At 43.9% G+C, this 27498-nt stretch overlaps 3 protein-coding genes across 8 annotated transcripts in view; 1 reads left to right on the forward strand and 2 right to left on the reverse strand.

The window, feature by feature from the left end:
- NKAPD1 (NKAP domain containing 1) lies at positions 1–11651 on the reverse strand. Of its 2 annotated transcripts, none has more exons than XM_044996958.1 (6): positions 11466–11651; positions 10500–10576; positions 8176–8276; positions 6124–6282; positions 4973–5026; positions 1–4041 (listed from the first exon to the last, which is right to left on the reverse strand). In XM_044996958.1, the coding sequence occupies exons 2-6, from the start codon at positions 10566–10568 to the stop codon at positions 3528–3530; spliced, it is 897 nt and encodes a 298-aa protein (XP_044852893.1). In that variant the 5' UTR covers positions 10569–10576; positions 11466–11651; the 3' UTR covers positions 1–3527. The 2 variants fall into 2 exon arrangements, with proteins under 2 accessions (XP_044852893.1, XP_044852894.1); XM_044996959.1 differs by lacking the exon at positions 11466–11651 and adding an exon at positions 10979–11119.
- Positions 11568–22209, forward strand: PIH1D2 (PIH1 domain containing 2). Of its 3 annotated transcripts, none has more exons than XM_044996956.1 (7): positions 11568–11743; positions 12420–12650; positions 14097–14220; positions 14819–15058; positions 15527–15789; positions 15911–16013; positions 21652–22204. In XM_044996956.1, exons 2-7 carry the CDS (start codon positions 12465–12467, stop codon positions 21720–21722), a joined length of 987 nt encoding a protein of 328 aa, XP_044852891.1. In that variant the 5' UTR covers positions 11568–11743; positions 12420–12464; the 3' UTR covers positions 21723–22204. The 3 variants fall into 3 exon arrangements, with proteins under 3 accessions (XP_044852891.1, XP_044852890.1, XP_044852892.1); XM_044996955.1 differs by having other exon boundaries at positions 11569–11733; positions 21652–22202; XM_044996957.1 differs by lacking the exon at positions 11568–11743 and having other exon boundaries at positions 12520–12650; positions 14135–14220; positions 21652–22209.
- The window catches only part of DLAT (dihydrolipoamide S-acetyltransferase), a 13620-nt gene continuing 3922 nt past the window's right edge, over positions 17801–27498 (reverse strand). For all 3 annotated transcript variants that reach the window (XM_044996943.1, XM_044996944.1, XM_044996942.1), the window contains exons 5-14: positions 25717–25843; positions 25089–25279; positions 24268–24415; positions 23968–24035; positions 23033–23125; positions 21917–22024; positions 21202–21317; positions 20725–20887; positions 20378–20514; positions 17801–19506 (exon numbers count right to left, since the gene is read on the reverse strand). In XM_044996943.1, the coding sequence (XP_044852878.1) occupies positions 19377–19506; positions 20378–20514; positions 20725–20887; positions 21202–21317; positions 21917–22024; positions 23033–23125; positions 23968–24035; positions 24268–24415; positions 25089–25279; positions 25717–25843 (1281 nt within the window). In that variant the 3' untranslated portion in view covers positions 17801–19376. The remainder of the gene's footprint in view (positions 19507–20377; positions 20515–20724; positions 20888–21201; positions 21318–21916; positions 22025–23032; positions 23126–23967; positions 24036–24267; positions 24416–25088; positions 25280–25716; positions 25844–27498) is intronic.

The following is a 27498-nucleotide window of genomic DNA, read 5'->3' on the forward strand; positions in this document are numbered from 1 at the left end:
TTTGAAAAGTCTGGTTTATTCTGTGAGCCCATCAGAACTTATGTTATCTAATAACATGAACATCCACCGTTATCTTTCACACATATACACATACACACACACACACACATTAAAAATCCTGTACTTAAGTTTCATAGAAAGGATATACAATCCACCCTGCCTTCTCTGGCAACCTCTTAGAATTCTCTTCAAAAATATGTTCAGTGGTGGTAGTACAACATCATACGGAGCAGGAAACCTTGCCTTGGGTAGAAGATTATCCAAACAGTCCTGGAGGGTACCAGAATTGCAGACACACAAGCTCTTTAACAGATTTGGGGAAGGGGTAGAAAAAAAGAGGGCAATTTCATAAGTGAATTGCTTATCTGTTCAACAAGGACTATTATGGAGCACCGTTCCAGCAGGCAGAGATTTAGTACTGTAGACACTGCCACGTCAAGGGGAAAGAAGGCAAAGTTAGGATCATCATGGGTAAATAAATAGTGGCCAGGGCTGGGTAAAAGGTCCTGAAGCCCATTCTGGCCAGCCCATTATCCTGAGTAAATGCCTGTAACTGGCAGGAGCCCAACTGGCATATGTTCTTAGAATGAAGAAGCATGAGGCAGCCAATGTTCAAATGCCTTGAGACACTAATCCACCAAAGCAAAAGTACTGACATACCAAGCACTCTATTCAGTGGTTGCATTAGGAGCTGGACTGTATAGGATAGTAGGATCAGTGTTTGAGCCCCAACATTCAGTCCTGCCCTAAAATCCACCCATAAAGTCCACATTGGGTCCAGTGCAATATATGTATCTATTCTGCAGTTACACATTTCCTAATTTAAAATCTTTCTGTAGAGGATTTCTTTATAAAAATAAAAATCTCCTTGAAGATTTCTCTTGTGGTGCGTGAAAAGCTGCTGCATTATTATTGCATGAACATTTCTGCAGATTGCAGTAGAGAAGTAGCTCTCACACTGAACTAGAAAAGAACCATTGGCAGCTCCCCTTCCTGCCCATGGGAATCCCTGCACCAGGAGACAGGACCTTAGAGAAATAGCACATTGCTTAACCCCGTCAGAGAAGGAGCTACCCACATATTCATGCCCTGGAAAGGAAGTCACAAACATTGGCCTAGAAGAGGCAGTGGATGACAGAGTGTAGACCAAGCACTGTGGCAGTGGGGAAGGGGCACACGGAATGAAAGATACAATGATGTTTCTCTATTTTACCAGTGTCAGCCCATACGCACAGGGAGACCTAAAAAAGCTTCACCTACAGGTGAAGAAAGGGAGACAACAAATTTAAACAAAGACCAAGGATCTGGGCTATGGTGTATTTATCCAGGTTCCCTACTCTTCCTCCCAAGTATCTACTAGTTCTCTGATTGAGCAGATTATAGACAGTAAGGCAGGGAAGATTTGTTTGCCAGGCTGACATGTAAGACATTCTCACTAGAAGATAAACTACCCTGATGTTGTGTTTCTGCTATCTAGTTTTGAACTCACAACCTCTCTGAGCCCCAGGTATTCCCCACTTTATGTTGAAGCTCATATCCCAGGCACTATTCCTCCAGCTGAGGACTGGTCCTTTGGGGCCCACCACCCTGATTCTAATTCCTCAGGGCCTGATTCTGCTCTCCCAGCAGGGTAAATCAGGAATAACTCCACAGAAGTCAACAGAGCTACAGTGATATAAGATTGGGGAGTTCAGAATTGGAATCTCAGGCAATTTACATCTGCCAGGGGCTGTACAAACATTAATTCCACTCACAGAGACCCAAGAGGTAGGTAGGTATGAGTGAGGCACTTTGTCTGCAGCTCCAGGAGCTGCGAGTGCTGTCTCAACAAGAAGTTCTGAGGAAGAAACCTATAAAACCCTCACCTATGTGTATAACCTGCCTTCAGGGCGCTGCAGCAGCACAACTGGGAACATTATTAGTTCATGGATTAGCAGAATGACGATGGGTAAGAGTTTTTAATACAAAAGCATGCCCCAGCCTCAATATGTCAGAGCAGTAATCTACACTGCTCAGACCAGAGAAGCATTTAGCAATGTCCAGTCTCAGTGGTAAAAGCCTTCAACTGGAACTTCACTCAAGCAAAGCTAAGTTAAAGAAGGATCCCAAGATATGCACGGATCTGAACTCTTGTAAGAATGATGTTTCTGCTTGACTTGGGCAGATTTGTAATCCCACTGCATTTCCATGGCTTACATATATGCAAGCACACACACAGAGAAAAGGCTTTGTGAAATGTTTGAGACCATAGTTTATATATCTGGGAGCCCAGACACCTCGATTCTGATCTAGAAAGATTCAAGACCTCCACATTCTGTGAGCGTAGACACCACCTACTGTCGCATATGAAAATTCAGAGGAACGTGGGGTATGAGACTATGTGCTAAGAGTCCCCTTTGCCATCTTCTACTGGAGGGTATTAAGCAGAGATGCAATCTCCTATATACAGACTGGCTCCATAAAACATATTCACAGGTCTATGGAACCTGATCAGTGGTGAACATATTGTACAAAGAGAGGAGCAGCCCTGACCAGACTTTTAGAACCCCTGATCACATCCATGCTCTGTCCCTGGGGCTTGCGCTGAAGTGGTGGTAAGGAGATCAGATTTCAAAAGGAAAATACAAATGGAGTCTTCATGTTTATTGCAGGGAGAAAGGGTTCATTCCCACCCTGTATCTCAATCTTTGTGTCAAACACACTGGGCCAGCCAGAGACAGAACAGGAAATCTATCAGAGGCCGTCCATCAGCACAAGTGGATCGAGAGGGACGTGTTACTGATAGGAAGGAGGGCAAGTCAGTCACACAAAGGGCAGAGGTAGGGGATCTGAGGTAAGTTTGAAACAAACCACTGCAGTGGGGTCACCACACCCGCAGCTAGAATTGTGACACCCTACCCGCCCTTCATTGTTCCAGACCAGTGCCTCCTCCTTACTTCAACTGTCCACCTGGGGCCACATCCGTTTATTTTCATCATGGGGATAATGCTGCAGTGAAGGGCCCCCGCTGTTAAATCCAATGGCACATCCTTTGTAATCAGGTTGGCAGAAGTGCTGTTAGTCTGTGGCCTCTGCTCTTTATTGCAATTGTGTCTTGGTCATTACGTGGTTATGCATGAAAAGAGGAACAATTTTTAAAAACCCAGAGACGGTGCCGATGCACCTGTTTGCCTTCTGAAGATGGCCCACAGGAACTGTCAATTAAAACTGAATATGGCCAGGAAATTAGACCAATTATAGAATCAGGAGTCTGGGGTGGGTGGGTAAGAGACGTGACTTGGGGAACAGGCTTCTTCTCCACAGGCCTTTCAGCTCTCCTAGTTGTAAACCAGCAAAAAACAAAGATGTGCCCTCTGCGAGCCAGCAAGGTGCAGAGCCCATACCTAGGGCTGGCAGGGTATAAAGTTCTGTGCTCCAGAAATTAGTCAGGCACCTTGTTTGTACCACTGGGCAGTGTCGGGAGAAAACGTCCGCCTCCATTCGCTGACGTGCAATTTCACCCATGGCCCCAGACTCACAGCCTCTTGTTAGTCCTCATCTGAGCTGTCCTCCGACTTCTCATCAGCTGCCACTTTCCAGTTCTTCCTCTTGCTTTGCTTCTCCTGAATCTCACTGTGCCTTTCTAATGCAGACACAGGGCATTTCCTCCTTTTTTTCTTAGACCACTTTTCCTTTTTCTCCTCAGGTTCGCTGTCCTCAGAGCTGCTCACACTGGAAGAGTCACTTTCCTGCCCAGAGGAAGAGGCAGGTTCCTTTGCAAGCCTTTTCCTGGTGGTCTTCTTGTGCTTGTGTTTGTGTTTCCCTTTCCTGGTGCCCGAAGTCCCCTCCTCTGAACACTCGCTTTCCTGGGAAGAATCTGATGATGCCTTAGCCTTCTCCTTTTTCCTCTTCTTTCGCTTTTTGTGTGATCTCTTTTTCTGCTTCTTCTTCTGTGATTTCTTTGGCCTCTTCCTTTTGAGTGACTCAGGCACAGATTGTTTTCCTGGGTGAGATTTCCTCTTTCCATTGACAGTGTTTTGTTCATCTTTCTCTTGCTGGTCACTGTAACAGGAACAAAGAATAGAGGCCTGGGCAGATTCTAAATTAGCATTCCCTATTTCAAAGCATTCCCTATTTCAAACCAATCAAGCCCATCTACCCTGAGCTCCTTTCAGGACAGACATATGGATGCTATGTCAGATAAGTTGGCTGCATTTTTAACTTCACCACTTAACAGTTTGGGTCCATTTCTTACAATTGGGATGAGAGGCCATTTCAAAGGCATTTTAACCATCCCAGAGCATGGAAAACATAACATAATGCTGCAAAACTTACTAAGAACTCCTTATCTGTGACTATCAGGAATCAGATAAGTGCTAGATCTGGCAATTCTACTATGTACAGTTTTTTAAATAAATAAATCTGTGTTCCAATCATTTTTTTTGTTTGTTTGCATTTTCACTCTTAATTGCTCTCATGCTACTGGAGCTCTCATTCTGACTTGCATTTCTAGGTGCACACATGCTTGCAGCCAGTCATGAAAGCTGGATCACTTCAGGAAATTGCCCAACTCCGAGAAGCCAAACACTTATTTGCATAACATTTCAGTCACTCTTAACACAGGGTTAAAGCTGGATGTCCTGTTATTAGAAGAGATACAATCACCTCTCAGGGCTCAGAACAGGGAGGGCTCTTCACTGCAGGAATGATGCCACATATGGGCAAAGTAAGGCCAGCATTCAAGCCTTAACTGAATGTTTATGCCTTATGAACTGAAGCCAGCCCTCTCACATTATTGTCAGAATTGTTTTGAGTACGAGAACACATTAATGGACTGGAATTTCAGGCCACATGTCTGCTAGGTAAACAATTCAATTCTGCCTTGAAAGGTCAATTTACAGTCTATATTGCAGAGGTACAAGCTCTATATTTCATTGTGTAACTTGACAGAAATTAAGATGTTGGACTTTTCAGTAGGCCTGTTTGCCTTTACCTGTCAGTATCAAATTCCTCTGGATATAACTCTTTATAGCCACTGTGACCCCATCTGCAAGAGAACAGCAGGAAACATGTTAAAACCACACAGGATATTCAGAACCAAAATGAGGGTGAAATGAAAGAGAGCACTTTAGGGAAAATACAAAACAAGAATCCGGAGGAATAACAGCTAGTATCTTCCTTACTTGTTTAAGGGCCTAACATTTTGCTTTGCTAGGTTCTGTTCAGACCATTCTGAGCAGACTAATGGACACTTTACTTTTTTCTGGTAGGGAACTTGTACCTCCCTGTGCGACAGAAGCCCAATAATTTGGGAGTTCACACTTCTCATAAATACCCAGGAAACATGGAGTGAAATCTTAGCCCCACTGAAGTCAATGGAAGTTTTGCCATTGACTTTACCCATGGTGTGTAATTTGCTTTGCTCACCGTGTGCATTTCCCCATAGTAAGAGGGTTTCATTTGTATTCAATTGTGTGATCACAAAACTCCATTTATAATGCAAAACACAAGTATATGGTCCTTTATCACTGTGGTAAAATCTACATACATCTAAAACCTATCCAAATACAGAATTACAGCTGTACAAGAATTTCAGGCAGCAAGAATGCCAACAGCTAGATTAGGACTGGGTGCTAATAAAAATAAAAAGAGACACCTGGAGGAATGAAACAATTAGCTAAAATGACAGTAAAGGAGGAGTTCAGGGAGGCACGATGCAGCTCCTATTTCTTAGAAATACCCCCAAAAGCACTGACTAGTATTTCCCTGTCAATCTGGGAGATTAGCTACCTGGATATCGTAAATAGATTTGGTTAAATTCTACAGAGAGCAGTACTAAACAAGTCTTGGGTTTAGGGCTGTATTTATTTAGTGCCAGAGAGGAAGAATGCTCTTGTGACTAAGGTACAAGACTGAAACGCAGGAGATCTGGGCTCAGTTCCTGGCTTTGTGTGACACTGGGCATGTTACTTAAATCTCCCTGTACCTCACTTTACCACCTGTAAAATGGGGATGATACTACTTCCTTATTGAACAGGAGTGCTGTGAGGATAAATTCACTAACTTTTGTGAAATGTGGGGGCCAGAAAGTACCAGATCCTTTTTCTATAGGAACCATGCTAGGATAGTAATTCACCCACAAACCTATCTGGCATGTTGGCTTCACATTCATAGAGCTTCTTATTCCAGGTCCGGGCCCGGAGAAGGTCGTCTTCAGTCATGTCCGGAACATGCACGAAGTTCTTTGCCTTCCAATCAGCCCTTTGGCTCTCCTCATCGAAACCGTCACTGCGCATACGACTACTGCAGAGAGAAAATGATTGTTCTCCAGTGGTCAATTCAGAGGAACAAATGACTTTTTGGACAACCAATCAATCTAGGGCACAGAGGACACTGGGGAGAAAGCACACATCCGACAGTCTCTGGATGTCAGTCCATGCAAAGAGATTCACTCCATCTCCACAGGGTGGTCACTCAGAGCTTTCATGGGACCAACCCAATGATTAATAAATGACTTGCACAGACAGTTGCCTTTCATCAGTTTCTCAAATCACTTTGTAAACAATAATTAATTATGCCTCACAGTACTCTGAAAAAGCAGGTATGCATCACGTCAAGCACCACTGAAATGCTACCACCTCTGGAATGGATCGCAGCAGCTGCTTAACAGTGCACAGTGACACAACAATTTAAGGCAGGAAATAAAGATGACAGTATCCAGTACAAACTGGAGGGGGAACATAATTATTGGAGTTGGAATTTGGTGAGAGTACCAGGGTTAACAGCCCGAATCTAATAAAAAGTGCCATGGGGTCTTCAATGATTACAACTGATCATGACTTCACTTTTACATCTCATCTAAAAGATAGCCTCTCCCAGCACCAAGCTGGGACACTGAGCTCGATACAGACTCAAACGCAAGAGTTAACAAAACCACTTCTCACATCACTTGCTCATTCCTTGAAGGTCTTCATCCACGTACAGACCAACCTGATCCTGCTTAGCTTGTGAGATCTTTGTTTCAGAGTAGTAGCCGTGTTAGTCTGTATCCGCAAAAAGAATAGGAGTATTTGTGGCACCTTAGAGACTAACAAATTTATTGTTAGTGTTAGATCTTTGTGAGTTTGTTATGGTGAGAGTACCCACAGGTATCCGGCTCTTACCTACATTAATACTGGACAGGAGCTGGGCGAAATTTATGTGGTGCAATACCTCGGGTCAGAATGATTTAATTTAGTGATAACCCACATCACACTATAAATACTAATGCACCAGCACTGAGTACATCTACCAAAGACACCGCAGACTTTTCAGATGTCACTAGCACATTTCTTAACCAAACTATAATCTTGCTATTTCAGAGGTCCCAACCTATCTAAAGTTACATATTTTTTAAAGCTGCACACCTGGATCACCCCACAAAGATGCAGTGTGAAACTTCAACAGGAAGTGTGGTGTATACAGGTGTGATGGGGCACCTGCCACACACTGGGCTCTAAGGAGTTAATAGAGCCCTAGGGAGGCTGCGCAGGAGGCAGCCAATCAGAGAAGGGCTAAAGGGAGCAGCCAATTACGGCCAAGCAGACCCATATAAAAAGTGAGCTGCTGGGCAGAGAAGGGTAGTTCTCTGCTGGGACTCAAGGAGACTGTATCTCTGGAGAACTGAGAAAACTACCAGCATCCTGGACAAAGCAGTGCTACAAGCAGGGACCGGGGGAGCAAGAGACAGCTCCTGGGGTTTGCAGGCTCAGGCAAGAGCAAAGAGGATGATGGGCCAGACAATTTGCTGCAGCAGCCACAAAGGGAAATGTCTGAACAGTGGACTGCAGATCCCCTGGAACAAGGGAGTACTGTGTGTGGCATAGCCAGAGGGCTGTGTCACTGAAGAGGATGCCATGGTCCTTAGAGGTGGGTCCTAGAGTAGGAGTGATGGTGGCAAGGCACCACCCAAAGAAGGTGAGCTAATATGCAGAGCTAATCCCCAAGACAGCCAGCAGGAGGCACCACAGGGATGAGTGAACCCCATTTCAACAGGATTATACAGGGATGCTCCTGTGTGGGCATCAAAATAGTTAATAAAGTTTTGGCCCTTACACAGGGCTCTTGCTCTCTCTCTAAAGAACTTTGTAAACATTAAATAATACTACAGTACAGAGTGGAAAAGAGGATTATTTCCTCCAGATAACTAAGTCCCACCTGGAGGTATTGGGTGACATTCTCCCTTGCTTCCACCGGTAAGTCTCTTGAGTCTGCTTCTCCAGCTCCCTTATTTTCCACATTTCCGATTCTTCCTGAATCTGAAAAATATGAAGAAAATGAGAAAACAAAATTAAGTACACTACAGAAGTCATGCTTTGCAACTACAAAACACTATAACCTCACTTCTTCTGGGTCAATAATTGAAGTTTGATGGATTTCAAACTAAATTGACCTGCTGCAGTGACATAAATGAGCCTTTTTAGCTACATCAAGTTAACCAAAATGAGAAATGTCATAATGACAATTAGCTGCAGCAGCAAACAACTTTGTTTTATAGATGAGGTGCCTTATTCTGTAATCTGATCTATGCAGGTGGACCCTTCAGTTCATACAGAATCTTTCACTCATGGGAGCTCTGTACTCCTCCAGAGTTCTGCTCACATACCTATTGCAGAGCTGAGTCCCAAGTGAGAATTCATGTTAAACACTTGAAAATACAGCATACCCAGTGCTTTGACACAGATTTTGTTCACATAGCCTTGTTATGCATGTGGCATCATCTTAAGCACATATGAGATAAATGCCTCTTGGAAAATGATCCTGATGAATTAAATGCCTTAGTAAAGAAGGGCCAATTTCTAAATGTCTCAGGAAATACCAGCCTTGTGCACTGAAGTGAAATTCAAATCCCAGTGGGGATCCATTTTACAGAGGCACAAAAACCTAACAAACGCTAAAGTAAAATAATTATTTTTCTTATCTTAAAAAGACAACAAAACTCAAAGTAAATGTTGTGGGGGGGGAAAAAGCTTTTATAAGACATCAGAGCCACAGAAACACTTCCATTATTTTTAAATAAATGAAACTTGTAAATAAATATTGCCTTGCCATGCCTACAAATCAAACAAGGCAGCACTTAGCATCTGAAAGTGAAACTGACTTTTCATTGCCCTAGCTGAGAGAGAGGCAAAAAACGAAACGAGTTTAAACAGGGAAAAGTTAGATTAGTAAAAATACAAGTCATTGTTAGTAATGTAGGCAAGGAGCTGTGCTTGTGCACAAAATGTGATTTTTTTTTTCAACTAATGGGGACCCTTTAAAAATTAATTCACCTGTGCATTCAGGATTAAATTAGCAGATAGCCTTGGCACCACCTAAGTACAAAACAGAGCCCTCTGAAATGCTTATTTGTTTATATATTTTTCATTTTATTTCTGGCAATGTAGTGTTATTTCATTGTATCTACGCTCAGTAGGTGGGTTGGATCATGGTGGGTGGGCAGGCAGGCAGGCAGGCCCTGGAGGTGGGTTGGGTTTGGTCTGGTTGTGTCCTACCCCTGGGGTAGGGGAAAAAGACCTCGGAGGGACAGGTGGGTTGCAGAGAGAGCCCTCCCCACTCTCACCATGCAGCAGTGGCTCCTGTCCTGCGGGGCTGGGCTCAGCTCCAGCCACTGAGACCTGGTGCATGGAGTTGCAGCACTGGTCAGGTTTGGCCCAGCCAACCAGCCATCATGATGATGGAGGGGCAGCTGGGTCAAATCTGAGCTAGCTGCGCTGTGACCCATGTGCCAGGTGGCAATGCATGGAGAGGCAAGCTATATCCAGCCCTGCAGAACAGGAGCCAACACTGCAGGGTGAGTTTTTCCATTTTATTTTGTGTTATTTCTCATTTGCAAAAAACATGGAGCTCTAGCCCCACATACGCTCCCAAACTAGGGGCCTTATGCTGGTCTTCTGCCCAAGAGTGAACTTCACCCTAAGCTTTGTCTGCTAAATTTAAAATTAGTGTATGTTTTTAAGATGAGTAATAAATATCTTAAAAATGTAGGAAGAAAAATGTTTGAAACAAATTTAATCATGGTGCAAGTAGCATGGACCTCTCTCTTCCTCCAGCTGCTATAGGGCACAAAGGACCCCATTGATGTGCTGCAGAAATTTCTACCTTCAAAAATATACTTGTGTGCGGAACTGATTTGCTGTGTGCAATAACTTAAGTTTAGCCACCATAATTTAGCAACAACAAAATGAAAATAGCATAGCTTGACACAATGGCATCAAGAAAGAGCTTTCCCTTGTAAATATCATAACTCTGGACACCAACACTAAAGTAACAGGAGATAGATCTTGATACACAGGAGGAAAGTCAGACTACCAGCAAGACAAGGGGGATACAGTAATATCTTTGATTGGACTAACTTCTGTTTGTGAAAAAGACAAGCTTTTGAGTTTACAGAGAGCCCGGACTTGAAGAAGAGCTATCAGAGATAGTACCATACTTTACCCCAGCAGAGAGAAGCAAAGGAATAGAACATGGTCCCTTACCTTGTTGTGTGCATCAGTGTGACGAATGACATTTCGTAAGAGGACTTTTCCTAAAGGGACCCGGGACATACTTTAACCTTCACAGAAGTAACAAAAAATAAGGCTATTAGAAAATCACATATTACTCTGTAATGCACAATATGCTCTTGTCAGGACAGGGAGATGAATAGCATAAAGGCAAGTCTTTTTCCATCTGTGTGACAATAAATGTGCTATTGACACAGGCTGAGATATGTGTTCCCTAAGAAGCCACTGCATTACCCCCAAACTAAGCTTCCTATTAGACAGTCTGCATGTCCAGGGGCGAGAAAGGATGATCCAGCAGTTGGTGCCCACATCCACAGTCTCTGATAAATCTCTGTATCTCATATCCCACATATCAATGAGAAGATAAGTGATAATTACTCCGTCTCTCAATCTAATACTTCCATGTTGATTATTTAACATGCTGTGGCTCTGAGCCTGCTGCTCCCACTTACCCCAGCCTAAGTCAGAAGTAACTGCACTGAAATCAAGGAGCGATGCTGGTGTAAAACTGACACGTTGAAGAGAGAGCCAGGCTCTACCTATACAGCCGTTCACCCACCACTGAAGCGCAGCTCCCTGTGTGGTATCACCCAGCAGCTAGCTGACAGCTCACAGCAGATCAGGGCGGAAAATAAAGGGACCGCAGGGAGATTTGCTTTAATCTCAGCCCGAAGCACCAGCCCGCCTGGGACCCATCAGTAGCAGCACGTGGACAGCCAGGCAGCTGGCAGGGAGCGCAGGGCAGCAGGTGGCTGCCACAGCACCGGGCACCTGGTGGGGGGGAGGGCGAGGTACAGGCCCACACCGATACATTCAGGCCGGGGGAGACACCCCTCCCCCCACCATCCTCATCTCGCCCCCTGTCCTCCCCCAGAACCCCCGACCCAGCGCTCCCCCCGCGGGCCCATAACCCACCCCCCACCCCAGAGCCCTTCTCACCCACGGAGGGAGGGGGGTGCTCGCTCCCTCCACCCGGAAGTGCGTGCCCCGGAAGTGCTTCCAGCGGAAGCACGGGGCTGCCTGCGGAGGGACCGATCCGGGGCGAGAGAGACGCGGCTCCTGTCAGGCTCCGGCGTGGGGACCAAGTCGTGAATCGGAACTCAGGGAGCTGGGGGGAGGGGGCTGTTACGACACTTCCGCTTCCGGGTGACTTCCGTGTCGGTTGCTATGGAAACGGCGTCGTGTAACCGGAGGCAGGATCTCTGTGGCGAGTGAAGGGGAGAGAGTGGGGGCAGCACGGGGGATGCTGGGATGCGGGCCAGGGGGGCAGCACAGGGGGGCGCTTGGGTGGGGCCAAGGAGGCGGCACGGGGGGCGCTGGGGTGGTGCCAAGGGGGCGGGACGGGGGGCGCTGGGATGCGGGCCAGGGGGGCAGCACAGGGGGATGCTGGGGTGGGGCCAAGGGGGCGGCACGGGGGGCGCGGGGGTGGGGCCAAGGGGGCGGCACGGGGGGCGCTGGGATGCGGCCCAAGGGGGCGGCACGGGGGGCGAGGGGGGGGGGCCAAGGGGGCGGCACGGGGATGCTGGGGTGGGGGCCAAGGGGGCGGCACGGGGGGCGCTGGGATGGGGCCAAGGGGGCGGCACGGGGGGCGCTGGGATGCGGGCCAAGGGGGCGGCACGGGGGGCGCCGGGGTGGGGCCAAGGGGGCGGCACGGGGGGGCGCTGGGGTGGGGCCAAGGGGGCGGCACGGGGATGCTGGGGTGGGGGCTCTAATGTGACTCTCAGATCCCAGGGGCAGGTGAAGGGACTGGGGAGAGGTTGGAAGATAGAGCCCCCCCCCCATCCTTTTTCTTGTGACTAGAACATATTTTGCCCTGGAGTGGAGGATACAAGCCCCATGGACCCTGTGAAGGGCAGCTGTTCAAAGCAAATACTCCCCCTAATTCTCTTATAGGTTAAGTGTAGGATCCGTGCTGCTTCCTGAGGGACATTTGTGCTAATGATGGCGGCTCCTGCTCACCCAAAGGACATGCTGACTCAAGTGACCCAACTCTGGAGTATGCTGGATGAGATGGCAGAAAGCACCCCTGAGAATTACCACAGATTCATGCAGCAGCAGCTGGAGGATGCAAAACAATATTGCACTCCCCCTGAACCACATCTTTGCCTACAGACCCACATACTGGTACATGGGGGGCTTATACTATGAAAGAGCCATGAGATTCCAGTAGAATCTCACCTGGCAATGGAAGCATCTTCTAGGCACTACCAGCTGCAAAAAGGCCCTAACCAGCACTGCTAGCTGAGCTGTGTCATGGGAGTCCTCACAGGCTAACTGAATACCCTTGGGAGTGGGTGAAGGTCCTTCTGTGCACCAGTGTTCACTGCTAGAGACCCAGGAGTACTGAGACACCAATGGGGGATGGAATGAGGATATCATTCCGCCTAATGGCTCAATAAGGTTAAAAAAGGATTCGATTTTTGTGAGGAAAAATAGCCTCTGCGGTGCCATTGGTTAGGATAAAAATAATAAAAGTTCTCATGCTTTGTGCTTCTGGGTGGGAGGTAGTGCTCCTTGCCAAAATGCACTATCATGAAGGGCACAAAGAGGTGCATTGTGGAAGATTTTTATTTTCACAGAAGCATTGGACAATAGCCATTGTCAGAGCCAGGTTACCCAACTGGTCTATATGCCTGTGGCAAAAGCACCATGTTTACATGGAACTGGAAAGAGCAGCAGATGCAGATATGAATTCTAGTGTTAAATGCAAAGCCATTCCTAATTAAACCAAGCAGTGCCCATGGGAAAAGTAAGGATCTGGAGGAGATCACATATAATTCAGGCATACTTTGTGGCCTGAGGTTCATTAATAAACTGGAATGCATCCCATTGTGACAGAGCTGGATTCCTAGCTCTGAGATTCTGCCAGAATTGATGATCATAGCAGATCACTTAATGTAACATGGAAATCCAGGATATATTCTGCATCTAAGAGCACAGTAAACTTTGAGAGGGTGAACCCCATAACTTGAGCTGGATACTGGTACCTCTGGGCAGTGAATACAAGTCTTTAGAGAGGCAGCTCTCCCCCCTTGTGCTATGGAAATAGCCAGCTACTAGAAACCTGATTCTCCTCTCATACTATTGCAGCAGTGTAACTCCATTGACCACACTGGAAGTACTCCCCAGTTACACTGGCACAACCATAGGTCACGATCAGTCTCTAAAGCAGTGCTGGTTTGTTGTTGAATGTCCTACATAGCAGAGACTATGACGAGTCATGTGCTGTTGCTGTTGTCTGGTAAAAAGACCCCTTTGTGTCCCTAAAATCAATGTTCATACACTGTATTTAAATCCTATTCTGCTCCTGGTATATGATCATTTAGACTAGCTTTGTTTTTTCCACCTCAGTGTATCTTTTCTTCAATATGAAAGCCCCGTGGGAACAAAGACAAACATAGCTCTTTACATGTTTTATATAAAGTTGAACTAAGAAGTTTATAGGTAGTTAAGGATTTGAAAATGGCCTATGATTTTACCTGTTGTTAACCATTCAGTTCCATTGCACTTTTGGCTATAAGGGGACCTAAACATTTGTGGTGATTAAGTGGTTTTGGGTTCTCTTTGCAGGATCCTAATGAAAAATCATTATTCATTAACCTCTGTAGGTGGAAAAGGGTCCCAGCTCCTAAGTCACCTACTGATCCAATACCTCTAAGTGCTGGCCCACTTGAGGAGGTGTCCGATAAAGCAGGCAAGTACATAATGGGTTCCAAAATACGCTTTGTACATGCCACAGGTAGGACGCTTTCCTCTCATTTCTATAGTATTGTATTGGAAAGGCAAAGACATAACTTTGGCAAAGAGCAGCCCTTTTAGAATGCCATTGGTGGTATATAGCTTGCAACTTGAAGGTGGAGGAGGCATAGACTGAACCCTAAGTAAAATTGGTTGTTCCTTCTGAAAAAGCAGATCACACTAAATGCTTAAGTGCCTTGCAGGATTAGGGCTTTAGCGCATGTACCGATCTTTAAGCACATGAGTAGTCTCAGTTCCATTAAATGCAGGGAAATTACTCTCATGCTTAACTTTACACATGTACATAAGTGATCTGCTGGATGGGAGTGGTATTTTCTACAGGTCAATTTTCTGGAACCAGCTCCTCATAGGAAACCACAGATCAAGCCACTCTCTATTCATATTATTGATTCTTCAAAACATGTAATCATTAAAAGCATCAAAATTATTCTTAATATAGGTTACCCCCACTGTAGCTATGGCAGATGTATTCTATCCCCTATAAAACAGATTGTAGCAGTACAGCAATAATGTTTGACACATTGTTTTTCTAGAGATTTACTCCATCATAGATATTGCATATAATCCGACTGTTCTTCAGCAAGAGAACCAAGCAGAAATGGATCACTTGATCCGTCTGACATTTAAATACATTGAGGAGCATTACAACCTCTCTCTCTCCCACTCTTACCACATTGCAACATTCACACTCAAAGGAAGCCTGAAAAGGATGAAACAGAGTCTGAGAGGAGGGCCACTACCAGCTCCACTTTTCAACAAGAACACGAGGAATGGTACATACACTTCTTTTAAATCACTGTCAAGAGATGGTATAATGGAAATGGAAAAGGCTAAACTCCCAGTCCCATCTATGTGGGGGGTGGCTACAATGTTACTTTCCATCTCCTTGAAATCTAAAGAATATTGAAACCGACCTGTGCCCTGTTCCTGCAAGATGCTTGCAGGCCTGTGCCCAGTAGAATGAGGCCTTTGTGGTGTCACTGTAAGATACAGAACACTGGAAACTTGAGTTTCAATCTTGTACCTACTTACAAATAAAAGTGGAAATGAGGAATGAAGATGGGAAGAGCTTCATGAAATTAGTATACAAGCTTTAGCAGCTGAGTTCATAATCACAAAGCTGACGCTTACATTTTGGCACATTTTGCTAACTGGTATAAATCCATCAGTTAAAGCTACAGCTAAACTATTTCTAATAAGATTTTAGTAACTACCTGTGTGAATATTATTTTTTCTGGAAGAACTGACACTGGACCAGATAAAGCACAACCTCAGAGAGGAGGACTGCAATAATGCTACACTGCTGCTGAACAAGGATGTTACACAGTCTAAAGTGCATCTGATAGAAGAAATTGCCAGTATGGAGCTTCCACAGGAGCCAGTCACACCAGCCTATGAACTGACCATTGCAAAGGATGCAAACAGGAAACCTCTAAAGATCGAACTGAAAGTTGAATTGCCTAAAGTTAGTTCTGTTTCTGAATGTGAACTGAGCATTTCAAGGGTAAGTTTTGCAGGAACGAAAGCCTGTGTTTCCTCTCTGTTGAACCCAAACAGGTTTAGAAAGTCACTTACACTAACACCTATACTTGCTCACGGAGTATTTTAATTTGCCTATGTTTTAGGATGATGTAATCATTGAAGTCCCTGAAAAATACAGATTACAGCTGGATTTGCCAGAGTTGGTTGATGAAGAAGCAACTACAGCAACATTTAACAAAGGAAAAGGTGTGTTGCTTATCATAATGCCAATTCCCTAAAGAAAATGTTAGGGACAGCAGGTTCTCAAAAAATTAGTGGGTATGTGTTACTCTTTAACCTTCCTTTTAATCTTTATGGTATAGATCTTACTAATATGTAGAAATCAGTATCACTGTGTTATTCTAAGTATCTGTTCTGCTGTCTATGCATACACAATTTCCTTTGAGAACAGGGGGTGATGAAGTTTACATAGAGAGGAAGTGTACTGTACATAGAGTAGGAAGGAATTCTTAATACAAGTTGTAAGCGTTTAAGGGTTACTTAGATCATTTTATCTCTAACGCGATTCTACATTATAAACGTTACTACCATGTTCAGTTTGTCCATCAGTAGAGCAATAAAGGGTGATTAACTCTGAAGAAATAGTGTTTTCCTTTCTGGTTTTACTCCGCTGAAGAAACTCTTATCTGGTGTGAGCAAACTGTTTCTTTTTAAATCGAGGGTTTAATGCTGGTGAAAGATGGTGACATTGATGATGCATGATATGTAACAGTGCAAGCTCTCCCACAACCTGGCTTCTTTTTCAACTAGATCTGCAGGGGTTACCTTTAAAAAGGTGAGGTGAGCAGTCTCCAAAGCCAATTCACTACTGAGGGTACTACTAAGAGTTGGCCTTAACCCACCCATGCAATGGTGTTGCAATCTCAGCAGAACTAGGCAACATAACAGTAGTGCTCTAGAACTAGTCTGCCAATTCAAAGACTGTTTACATAATGAATATTAAGGTTCAAGAACCCTGTGAATGAAGCTATCTACCAAAAGGGTTTCTCTACTATAAACCCAAGTGCTATATGTCTGTGGTGCCCGCTAGCATTCACTAAGAAAACAAGCCAAAGCAGATGAGATAACATTACAAATGAATACTTCAGAGGTTGGAAAAGGTAGGCCAGGAGTCGAGTTGTCTCACAAGGGCAATAATGATCATATTCTATTCTAATATGAAATTATTTTTCAGACTGTAAGGGAGGAAATAAAGCATCAATTTCATGATGCCTTTTTGGTAAGTAATTTGATGTCACAATGTACTCACCCCTTTTATACCAGGCTGTACCCACTTTAGCTTTACATTACTCTCCTCCATTACAGCATATAACAATATGGCAGAGGATAACTATGTTTAAAAATAGATCAGAAATTAGAACAGACAGGTTAGAAATGTATAATTGTATTTAATTTTAACAGACTCATTTACTCATGAGCAGCAATTCTTAGTTTTCCTCCTTTTTCTGTTCTGAAACCGTTACAAGGATTGCATCGAAAGACTGCATTTCTATAGTGATAGGTCAGACTGAAACGTGTTCGTGTAGGTGAGCTGCCCTAGTTGGAATGTATAGCATCCACCAGGGCACTGCAAGCACCACAAAGCCAAATACAAACATGGAGCTGACAGGATCATTCTGCTGTTCTGCAACCTGTTCCCCAGTCAGGCTCTCAATAGGACAGTGGTCCTTTGGCACAAGGTAGTCCCTGTTTTGATTAATTTTCAGGTTATTATGGGGATGGGATAACAAGAGTGTCCAGGATTTCCTTAATCAGAATTCTAAGTACACAGTGTAGCAGTGGAGTCGGAAACATAATCATCCAAGTCCAGTGCTGCATGACAGTGGCTTACCAAAGACGTTACTGAAGCACTTATGGCTGGAAATCTTAAGGTTAATAGGGTAAGTTACATTTGCCAACCAAAACGGTTGACAACTTGGATATACTGTGCACAGGCAGTGAGGTCAGCAGCACCCATTACTAAACAGAAAAAGCACTGGGACAATTTTTATTTGTCTTACAATTCCAAAGATTTAATAGAACACATGGACTCACTAGAGAATCTGGAACTGAGAGAATCAGAACATTTTTAAACTTAAGTGCAACAACTTTTCTTCTTACCCAACCATTTAAGTTAGGCATAACTGCAACCAATCATGTAAAATGTTAAATAGTTCTCACAAAAATATTTCATCTCCACAGTATATTTTTTCAGTATTATCTTTAGTGGATTCTGTAGCACAGCTTTACAAGAGACAATACTTAATGTAATGTATAGGGTACAGAATAAGTTTCTATATAGAATTTATTTAACCTTTTGTTCCTACCAAGCTCTCCTGGTCACTGATCAACTACATGATCGTTTTTAAGTTAACATTTCCCTTTGGAAAGTGGAATATTGGGAGTGGCCATGTGTCCCCCCCACTGTAGGACACAATTATTAGTGTATTTGGGTACAAGTCCAATAGAAAACCATTAAAGCATTTTACATACATTATATACATGAAACAGCACATTCGCAGTTTACTAAGGCTGCGACAGTAGACATTTCATCTAAGAATTGTGGCATCAGTGACCTCAACTCATGTCAGAGATTCCTATGTCAAGAATGTCTGAAAAATCAATTTTCAAACATCTAAGTCATCACAGAAATGATTCCCAGGGATGGAATTCCAATGGCCAAATTACACATGCTAATAATGGGTATCAACACACATAGCAAGAAATTCTCCTGACTGTTCTGCAGAACAACTATTTCCATTGCAACAGGGTGTATTGTTAACACTGCAAGAGGGAAAGCAGCCATTGAAGATAATTTCATACAAAAATGCACACACATGTAAAAATCCACAAGGATGGGGCACATTCTCTGTGGCATTTAGAAGAGATTTGATTTATTGTTTTGATAGCCTGATTAGTGCAACTTCTCTCTTACCTCTTTTATTTATTTTTTTAAATTATTTTTTAAAGTCCTCTAAAAGGGTTCACTTAGCTGTGAAAATCTGAGCTAGTGTTGAATTTCAAGGAGGAATTGGAATGTGAACCCTTTGTCCTATGAAAAAATATTCCTCCTCTCAATACGTGCCTGTCACTCTCACTAATACTAGCAGGAGAACAGACCACTTAGGGTTCACTTAAAAAAAAACAACAAAAAAACCCAACAACTAGCTTGTAGATTTGAGCTACCAATCCTTACAAATTTTTTTGCACAGATGTTTACAATCTGGTTCTCTTATTTCTGAGAACTCAAGGGATTATTTATCTGTGTATACTCACCCCCCCACCCCCCTCCAAATTCAAGAGTACTCATGATTTTAAATCCAAAACGCTTGACTTTTTTTTTTTGAGAAACATTGGCAAATTAACTGTATAAAATACAGTATAACTATATTGCTCTGTAAAGCCTTCTGCAAACTATTTATCTGTACAGATTGGTAAAAATTACCAATTAATATACATATTTAAAATAAAAAAGGAAAATTTGTTTAATAGAGTCTAATCACTGAAATATAAATAGCTTGATTAGAACAGAACAATGTGACCTAGGAAAGTCTTGGTTGTTTGGTTCGATTATAGCAGCATGGTTGTTGGCTTTTCAAGGAACTTTTTGAACTCAGCAAGCCACTGGGCTCCAACTGCTCCATCCACAACTCGATGGTCACAACTGAGAGTAACTGACATCATGCTGGCCACATCAAACCTGGGAAGAGAAATAAAACCCCATATTTAGCACTCTGCAAGTTAGTTAGCAGAGATTTGTCAGCCAGTGATATTCACACACCACCCAGACCTTTTATAAAAGATAAACACCAAAGGGGGTTAGTCCTGTAGTACTCAGATCTACGTTTATATCCACAAATGTTTATGGTGAAGATGTACAGGATAGAGTAGATCGTATCCTTCATTTTCTGAAATTAGGTGATCCCTTTGGAACATGCAGTTCATTTTATTTAATAAAATGCAAATACATTTGTGATACAACTTCACTCCACCTCCATGCTAAGTCACACTCTGGGCCTGTATACCTCAGGGTAAGTTTTCAGGCAGTATGATGGCCTTTTATCTATACGACATGTCATTCGTATGCTCACCCGATTCAAAAGTCTTCACTGTGCCAGTCAAAATTTACCAACAAAATATGGTCCTGTGAAAAAGGGACTAATCTAGGATTTAGGAGACAAAGGTTCAATTCCTTCCTCCGCCACACATTTCCTGTGCGACCTTGAACAAATTATTTCCTCTCTGTGCCTTGGGAACAACTGGACTTCCCTATCTCACAGGGGCATTGTGCGGAGAAATACATTAACCATTGTGAGATGGTTGGATAATATGGCAATGGGAGCCACAAAAGTACGTAACATAACTAAACTGAAAACAGATTGATAAGATTTGCCTATACAATGTATTTAAAATTATGATGTATCAAAAGCAGCTCATGAAGAGCAATAGTTGCACTGTGCAATATTGCAAAATATTGATCTTCTGATAGGGAAATTAGCCATTATTCCAAAGTAAATGTCACCTGTTTGAAGAGTTAACTGAATCTGGATAATGCTCTATTTAATACTTACCCCTTCTCATTATTTGCTGGCACCAGCCTGTTTTCTGAAGTACCAACTGCCAGAATACATGCCTGAGGGGGATTGATTATGGCAGAGAAATTCTTAATCCCATACATTCCTAAATTGGAAACCGTAAAAGTGCCTCCCTACAGGAAATAAACACAGATAAATATAAAGAACTTCACAAAAGTCACTTCACACAGCATGTTAATTAACATGGCAAAACTAGATCATGGACTTGAAAGTGCCTGTTCTGAAGAAGTCATTTGACAGGTATGTCATGAAATTGTTCAATTTTTTTTTTAAGTTGGGGACAATCACAGCTGCAGGAATTACTAACACACCAAGCGCCTCACCTGGAATTCATGGGGCTGAAGTTTACCTTCTCGTGCTTTGGCTGCCAAAGAGGCAACGTCTTTACTAATGGAAGCCAGTCCCTTTATGTGCGCATTGAACACGATGGGCGTTATAAGCCCTGCAGGAGTACTCACTGCAATGCTAACATCCACTACATGATTTCTGTAAGACACAACGGAGACACAACCCACATTACTTGAGCAGGACACAGATTTTTTTAAAGCATTAAAGCCACCTTATATAAACGAGTAGGTACTGTCATGTCCATTAAGTCTAGTGCCCAGGCCTCACTCACAAGGCCACTTGAAGCAAAGTATATGAAGTATTGAGAATCCCTTGAGTTTTACACTGCAGCTGCTCCCATTCCTGCCCCAGCCTTTATGAGATCCTGCCAAAAGTGTGGGAGAATTGCTCCATTTTTGCTATTAACACAATACTGAATAAAGTTACTAGCTACTTTTGGACCATATACTTACTGCCTGATAACAGTGTCCAACCATGAGGAATTGGCTTCAGGCACCTTCACACATGCCAGAGCTGAAGCTTTAATGATGAAATCATTGACAGAAAGCTTAATGTTCTCTGACACCTCCTGTAAAGAGAAGACAGAGGTTTGAAACGTCAGTGATTTACTCACTCCTTATAGTCACTACAAAAACGGAATTAGTTTGCATAAACACGAGACTATACTGCCTGTTTACACTTACTGTGTGACCCTATCACAGTCAATCTAGAACATCTCTAAGAGGAAACAACATTTGAAAGTGTCTTAAGCCCATTTAACATTTGCATCTCCCCCCTTGTAGTCTGAGAAGCAGCATTTAGTTTTGGGATGTGTGTTATCTTCATTTCTCCAAAAGAAAAAACTCAGCTCAGAAGCAGCATCTTGTTTATGGTTTGATCCTGCTCTTTATCCTATTTTCTAGCTGAGGCAACAATGGTAAGAGAGCTGTGCAGCTTGTCTAGGATTCAATGTGATCAGGTTGGGGAACTCTGAGCACGCAATGGGCAGTGTTTGGATGAAGAAGACTTCTCCACCGGACTAGCAGGAGGCAGCAAACTTTGGATGTGAAGGAACCCATTCTTCCCAAGTCCAGCTGGCTCAACACTGAAGAACAGACGCAGGATGCTCACCATACTGGTTATCTACCTGTCATTCAGACCCACACCACAACCCTTCAGTAGTGTTACCTTATTAAGTTCTTTCCTGAGCTCCAGTATTTCTCCCACATTTATATCAATAGACAGATAGTAGTGAGGTATTGTTTGTTTAGACTGCATCAAACGCTGAGCAATGACCTGAAGGCAAACAGAGCAGGTCATTAAAACACAACACACTTTGCAAAATGGGTTTCCATCCAAGCTAAAAGTAGGGCTGACAATGCACACCACTGTCTTAGATGCACACATTATAGCACAATTGGGTTTGGTCCAAGTGTCTTTGGAGTTGCTACATAAAGACCACTGAGCAGCAGACAATAGCCAAAACACCAATATAAGGATTTTGCATTTTTAAAACAGCTAGAATGGGCTGGGACAGAGGAAAACTTTGTTATGGTGATTTGGGAAGCATCTTAGTTTTGGGGAAATTGGTCCTAACTGTTATTTGTATTTTAGAGAGAGAGATTGTACGAGGCCAGAAATGTTGGATGGATGCATTTTTATAAACACAATAAAGCAGCTGCTGTATATAAAAGGCACCTCCACAAGAAGATCTCGCCCTCACCTTCAAATGAAGTTCATTACACCAGAAGAGAGAGATTTGGCTAACAGGAATGGTTGTCCATTATAAGGCACCAGACACCTAGAGACACGTCACCCTACTATAAATCACTAATAGCAGTAAAAATGAGAGTGGGATTTTGCTTCAATTTTCATTTCTCGAGACGTGGGTGGATTTCACCCTAGTCCCCTTTTTTGGGTACATCAACCACCACGACATGATTTAGCACAATTGGCCGTCTCTGCTCGAGGTGCAAACTGGGATAGAAGGATTGCTGCAGATTAGGGCTGAGGTGCATTGACAAAGCTGTGAACAGGGAGAGACCTCGCAGGTCAGAATGGAGGTGCATTAGCAAAGCTGCATGGGGGAAGCTTGCTCAACACCTGCCAGTTCTATGCCTTGCTCAAGCCAGTGCTATTAAATCACTTCTTCCACCAAGTTCCCTACCCTTCAGCATCAATTGGCCCTCCTGGTTAAAAGGGACCTTAGTCAACAGTGGTTAAATGTTTAATGTTTCTGGAAAGACTCCTATGTGTAAATACAATCTCCTCTTTAAAGGGAGAGAAAGAAGGAAAATCTCTTACCCTCCGAATATTACTGATGGGGATATCTGTGAAGACGCCTGAAGGAGGTGGTGCTGCTGTTGGAGCTGCAGGTGCAACAGGAGCTGCCTGGGGCTGTATGCAAAGAGAGACTTCCAATCATTGTTCAAATGTGAGCTGGGGTTTGTAAGAAACTAGAAATCAGTATTACGGAGACAAGCTTTGGGATAACTCCTGTGAATAAGGCTGTGGTGGAAAACAGATGGCTGAAACACGACTACTCTCCCCGTTTCCAGGTCACCTTCTTTAATAAGCAGAAGACACTCCCTTCCTATAGCTTCCTACCCTAATGCATTTTAAGTGATTCACAAACCCAAATGTTAAGGCCTTAATAATAATGTGGTGTTTGTGGGTATATGAAACATATGGTATTGATATCTGTAGCTACTATATTCTAATTAAGGACTGGTAATAAATATTAGTGATAGGTACCAGCCTATAAGGTTACAGCTACAAAGCAGAACTCCATCAGAAAATGATTGGAAAGTAAGGATGACTGCAGAAGACTTTCAGTTTTTAATACTGGACTTCCTTTGATTTTCCTCTCCTAAACTGCATTCCTCAAGGCTCCCCCACTCCATCAGCTGTTCTGTTACTATGGTAATGGGGACCATATAAACACCTGGAGAGGCAGGATGTGCTTCTGCAGCAAAATTCCAAAGTGACAAATTAAAAAAGGAGAACATCTTGTCTCACGTTTCTGAAGTCCTACACATGCTGACTCCCCAACACTTTCAGATACAACATTCCACACTGTCCAATCACCAGCACAACTTGTCAGTCTTCAGAATGGCCATACTTCACCTGCTGGTTGCAGTCTTCAGCTGCTTCCAAAGAACAGCAGGTAGCTCTACACTTCTGTCATAACAACTACTAATGCGGTAGTACAAGATCTCACAGAATTCAGTCCTACTTACAGGGACAACCTTTGGAGGCACAAATGACTCAATATCTTTCTTCGTGATTCTGCCATCTGGTCCAGTACCTGGTGGAGGGACATGTGAAATTTAAGATGATTTCATGCAATGCCATATTGGGAAACTGCAAGTTAAAATGAAACCCACTCCCTTTCTAACCCAGTCACTTAGCACAGCAATTGGACGTTTGGCTGTAATCCATGACTGGAAAACATTTTCGATGGACTGTGAGGGAATGGACAGCTAAGCACATATCTAAGGGCAGCAGAGACTTGGATAAGAACAGAAATGGCAACTGACCTTTCACCTGCACAATGTCAATTCCTCTTTCTGCTGCCAATTTCTTCGCCAGGGGGCTAATTATTACCCTTCCTTTATGTGCGGGAGCCCCGGGCGATGTGACTGCTGGAGCTGAAGGAGCAGTGGGCTGGGGTGGAGGTGCTGCCGCCTTAAAAGAATGGGTTAGACACAGTCATTAGCTGCACAGACATTCAGCTAAAGTTTTCAAGTTTCACTTCATAAGTATGAGAAGATTTAACATGCAAAGAGAACATGGACATCTGGTTGCCAGAAACCAACTAGAGAATGTTCACAGATCAGCAACAAAAGTGATCAGGGGCTGATTTAGGAGATTAAGGAACAGAATGAGAGCTAAATCAGCAGAACTGTGGCTACAGTGAGGATCAGAAGTGGGAAACATAACACTACAGGTATGGGGGAGAAGAATTATTTAGGAAGGTACAGAGAAATAGACTAAATTTTCTCATAATGTCTTCCATCAGAAAGCCTTTCTGGGAGTGCAACTGATTAGGTTGTGGAATCATCTCCCAGAGGAAGGAGCAGTAAGAGACTTGTATCCCCATCATTTGGGGCATTTAAAACTGGAACAGGCAGCGGCCTGGATTACAGACATAGGGAACAACCTCCATCAGTTCCCAGAGGATAGACTAGCTTGTGCTAACAGGCTGTAGCCATCTCACATTATCCTTCGACTCATGAAACCACAAACACATTATTGGAGTTCTGCTGGTGTGGACCTTGTGAAGCTGGGATTATTCAGGTCAGATTACCAACTGCTAATGGTCCCCCCACTTCTCTTCCCCATCAGAGATAGTCTTTACCGGAGTGGGAGGACTAGGTGGTGGTGCTTGTGGTTTGATGTCAGGTACTCCAGTCTCCCTGTAGTCAGCAAATGCTGGAATATCAGACTCCTTCTCCACAATGATACAGAGTGGGGTTCCTAATGGCACATCCCTTGTTCCTTCAGACACCAGAATTTTTGCCAGGTAACCTTCTTCCTGCACTTCAAAGCCTTAAAAGAAAATGACTGATGAATGCTGGGGAAGATCAAATAACCAGAAGGTTGGCACTGATGTCTCACAATCTCAACACACTGGCACAATGAAGAGTTCCTCTGGATGATGCTTTCAGTCTCCCCTCAGTAACTAAATCCCTGCCACTTTTTAACACATCTTTAAAACAACACTGAATGGGGAGAAGTCTCCACGTATCGCAGGTCTAACACAACAGGGCTGGTGCAAAGCTGGGAGCTGCTATTAGCAGCTCCATCACCTAGGACTACAAGAGGACAGGAAATAGCTTTAAATTGCTTCTTTTACATTGCACCAAGGCCTGCTGCCCTTTGCAGCTGGAAGAGAAGAGGCTGGTTTGAAGCTCTACTGTGGATCGCTCTCTCTCCAGAGGTTACAGAACAATCTATGGTCCCTCTCAGGGTTAGAAATTGCTCACCTATCGTGGCTTTGTCTGTTTCAATTTCTGCCAGTAAGTCTCCTTCACTCAGTTTCTCACCAACCTTCTTCTCCCACCTCTGAACCGTGCCCATTGTCATCGTAGGTGAGAGAGCAGGGAGAAGAATCTATGGAGTCAAAAGAATGCGAGCGTATCATAACAGATCTCTGAAAGCCAACAGGAACAGGAGCATGACTTCAAACCCCGACAAGCGTGTTACCCTTGAGAATGAGCCAGCACCAATATGTTCCTGGGCCTGCCTAACCCAACCGAGCAGGGTGCAATGCTGCTGTTGCCGCCAAATCTCTGGTTTAGCTTCTTTAAACAAGGCAAATTAAGGAAGAAAATTGAGAGGCAACAACGGAGGGATTTTCCTGTTGGGATTCTGCTTTGCCTGTTTAGTGCTAGTAAATAACCATCACCTAGCACTTATAGAACACTTTTAACCAAAGGGCCCAAGTGCACAGATGGGGCTATTGAGACACAGATAGGTGGAGTGCCTTGTCTGAGGTCACACAGCGAGTCAGTGGCAGAAATGGAAATAAAACTCTCAATTCCCAGAACAGGTGAGGTTCCCCCAACTCCATTTGGAATCTGACTCCTGAACACAATGCTATGAAAAACAAAGGGGCAGATGGAAAGAGCTATGCTGAGAGTGACACACCCTGTCACTCAGGTACTACAGTGACAGGCACTTTAGATATGCATTCAATAATGAGGACGGGCACAACTTTGCAAGACACTAGTATCGTTTCTCCTGCATCACTGCAGAACTTGTTAGAGAATCAACATTCGACCACCCTTGAACAAGAAAGGAGCAGTAGAAAGGAAGCATGGTCCAGTGGGCAAGGCGCTAGTCCGGGATTCCAGCGATTGGGTTAAATTCTCTGTACCGCCATAGACTTCCTGTGACACCCTGGGCAAGTCACAATCTCACTGTACCTCAGCTCCCCACCTGTAAAAGTGGGATTATAGCAATTCCCTACTTCACAGGGTATTGCAAGGCTAAGCCCATTAAAGGTTGTGAGATGCTCGGCTGCAATGGTAAAGGGGCCATATAAGTACTTAAGATAGACAAAAACAGGATACCATAGCAGTACTAGGCAGTCACAGAGATACCTCAGCATCTAACCAAGCACAAATGGTCTACTCCCCTGCTATGCAAACTTAAAGAAATTCTTCCCACATAACTGGGCCTCAGCAGAGTAACAGAGGGTGTGATGCAGCTCCTAAGTCCCTTTAACGCTGAGTGTCATGGTGCCTAACTTTCAGTGGCCTAGTGAAATCCCATGAACAACTCTGCAACCTTCAAAGCCGAGCTAGAGGCCCAGGCTTCCTATACAATGAATGGGGAGAGAGAGGTGCCTTAAACATGAGCCACAAAAGCCAGCACGCTAGGTGAGGAACTACCTAAGCCAGCCAATGCCTACAACAGGGGTGTGTAAGAAACCCTGTCCCACTCACACTGGTGGCACTCGAGCCTGGGCTGCAGGGAGGCACCTAGCTCTGTTAGTGATCATGACGGGGAACCAACCGCCTAGGCCACTTCTTGTGGGAATGAGTTCAGCACCTGCCTCGCTCCACACAAAAGCGAGGAGGAGGTGATGGTGCCACCCACCTTATAACTTTTAGCCCAGAGGTTAGAGCATTCACCTAGGATGTGGGACACCCAGATTCAATCCCCCCTTCACTTGGGCTAGAGGGCAAGAAAGGATTTGAACAGGGGTCTCCCACCTCTCAGGAGAACGCGCTAACCACTGAGTAATGGGATATTCTCATGTC

Source organism: Mauremys mutica, chromosome 22 (genome assembly GCF_020497125.1).
Source record: "Mauremys mutica isolate MM-2020 ecotype Southern chromosome 22, ASM2049712v1, whole genome shotgun sequence".
In the NCBI taxonomy this organism is placed as follows: Eukaryota; Metazoa; Chordata; order Testudines; family Geoemydidae; genus Mauremys; species Mauremys mutica.

What these genes read in the sequence shown, in the direction of transcription:
- PIH1D2 (XM_044996956.1), top strand. Translation starts at nt 12,465, where the DNA reads ATGATGGCGGCTCCTGCTCACCCAAAGGACATGCTGACTCAAGTGACC. An exon ending in CAACAAGAACACGAGGAATG is followed by an intron (nt 15,059 to 15,526) that starts GTACATACACTT and finishes TTTTTCTGGAAG; the next exon opens with AACTGACACTGGACCAGATA. An exon ending in GTGAACTGAGCATTTCAAGG is followed by an intron (nt 15,790 to 15,910) that starts GTAAGTTTTGCA and finishes CCTATGTTTTAG; the next exon opens with GATGATGTAATCATTGAAGT.
- NKAPD1 (XM_044996958.1), bottom strand. Translation starts at nt 10,568, where the DNA reads ATGTCCCGGGTCCCTTTAGGAAAAGTCCTCTTACGAAATGTCATTCGT. An exon ending in ACACTGATGCACACAACAAG is followed by an intron (nt 8,277 to 10,499) that starts GTAAGGGACCAT and finishes CATATTTTTCAG; the next exon opens with ATTCAGGAAGAATCGGAAAT. An exon ending in GAAGCCAACATGCCAGATAG is followed by an intron (nt 5,027 to 6,123) that starts GTTTGTGGGTGA and finishes GTTCTCTTGCAG; the next exon opens with ATGGGGTCACAGTGGCTATA.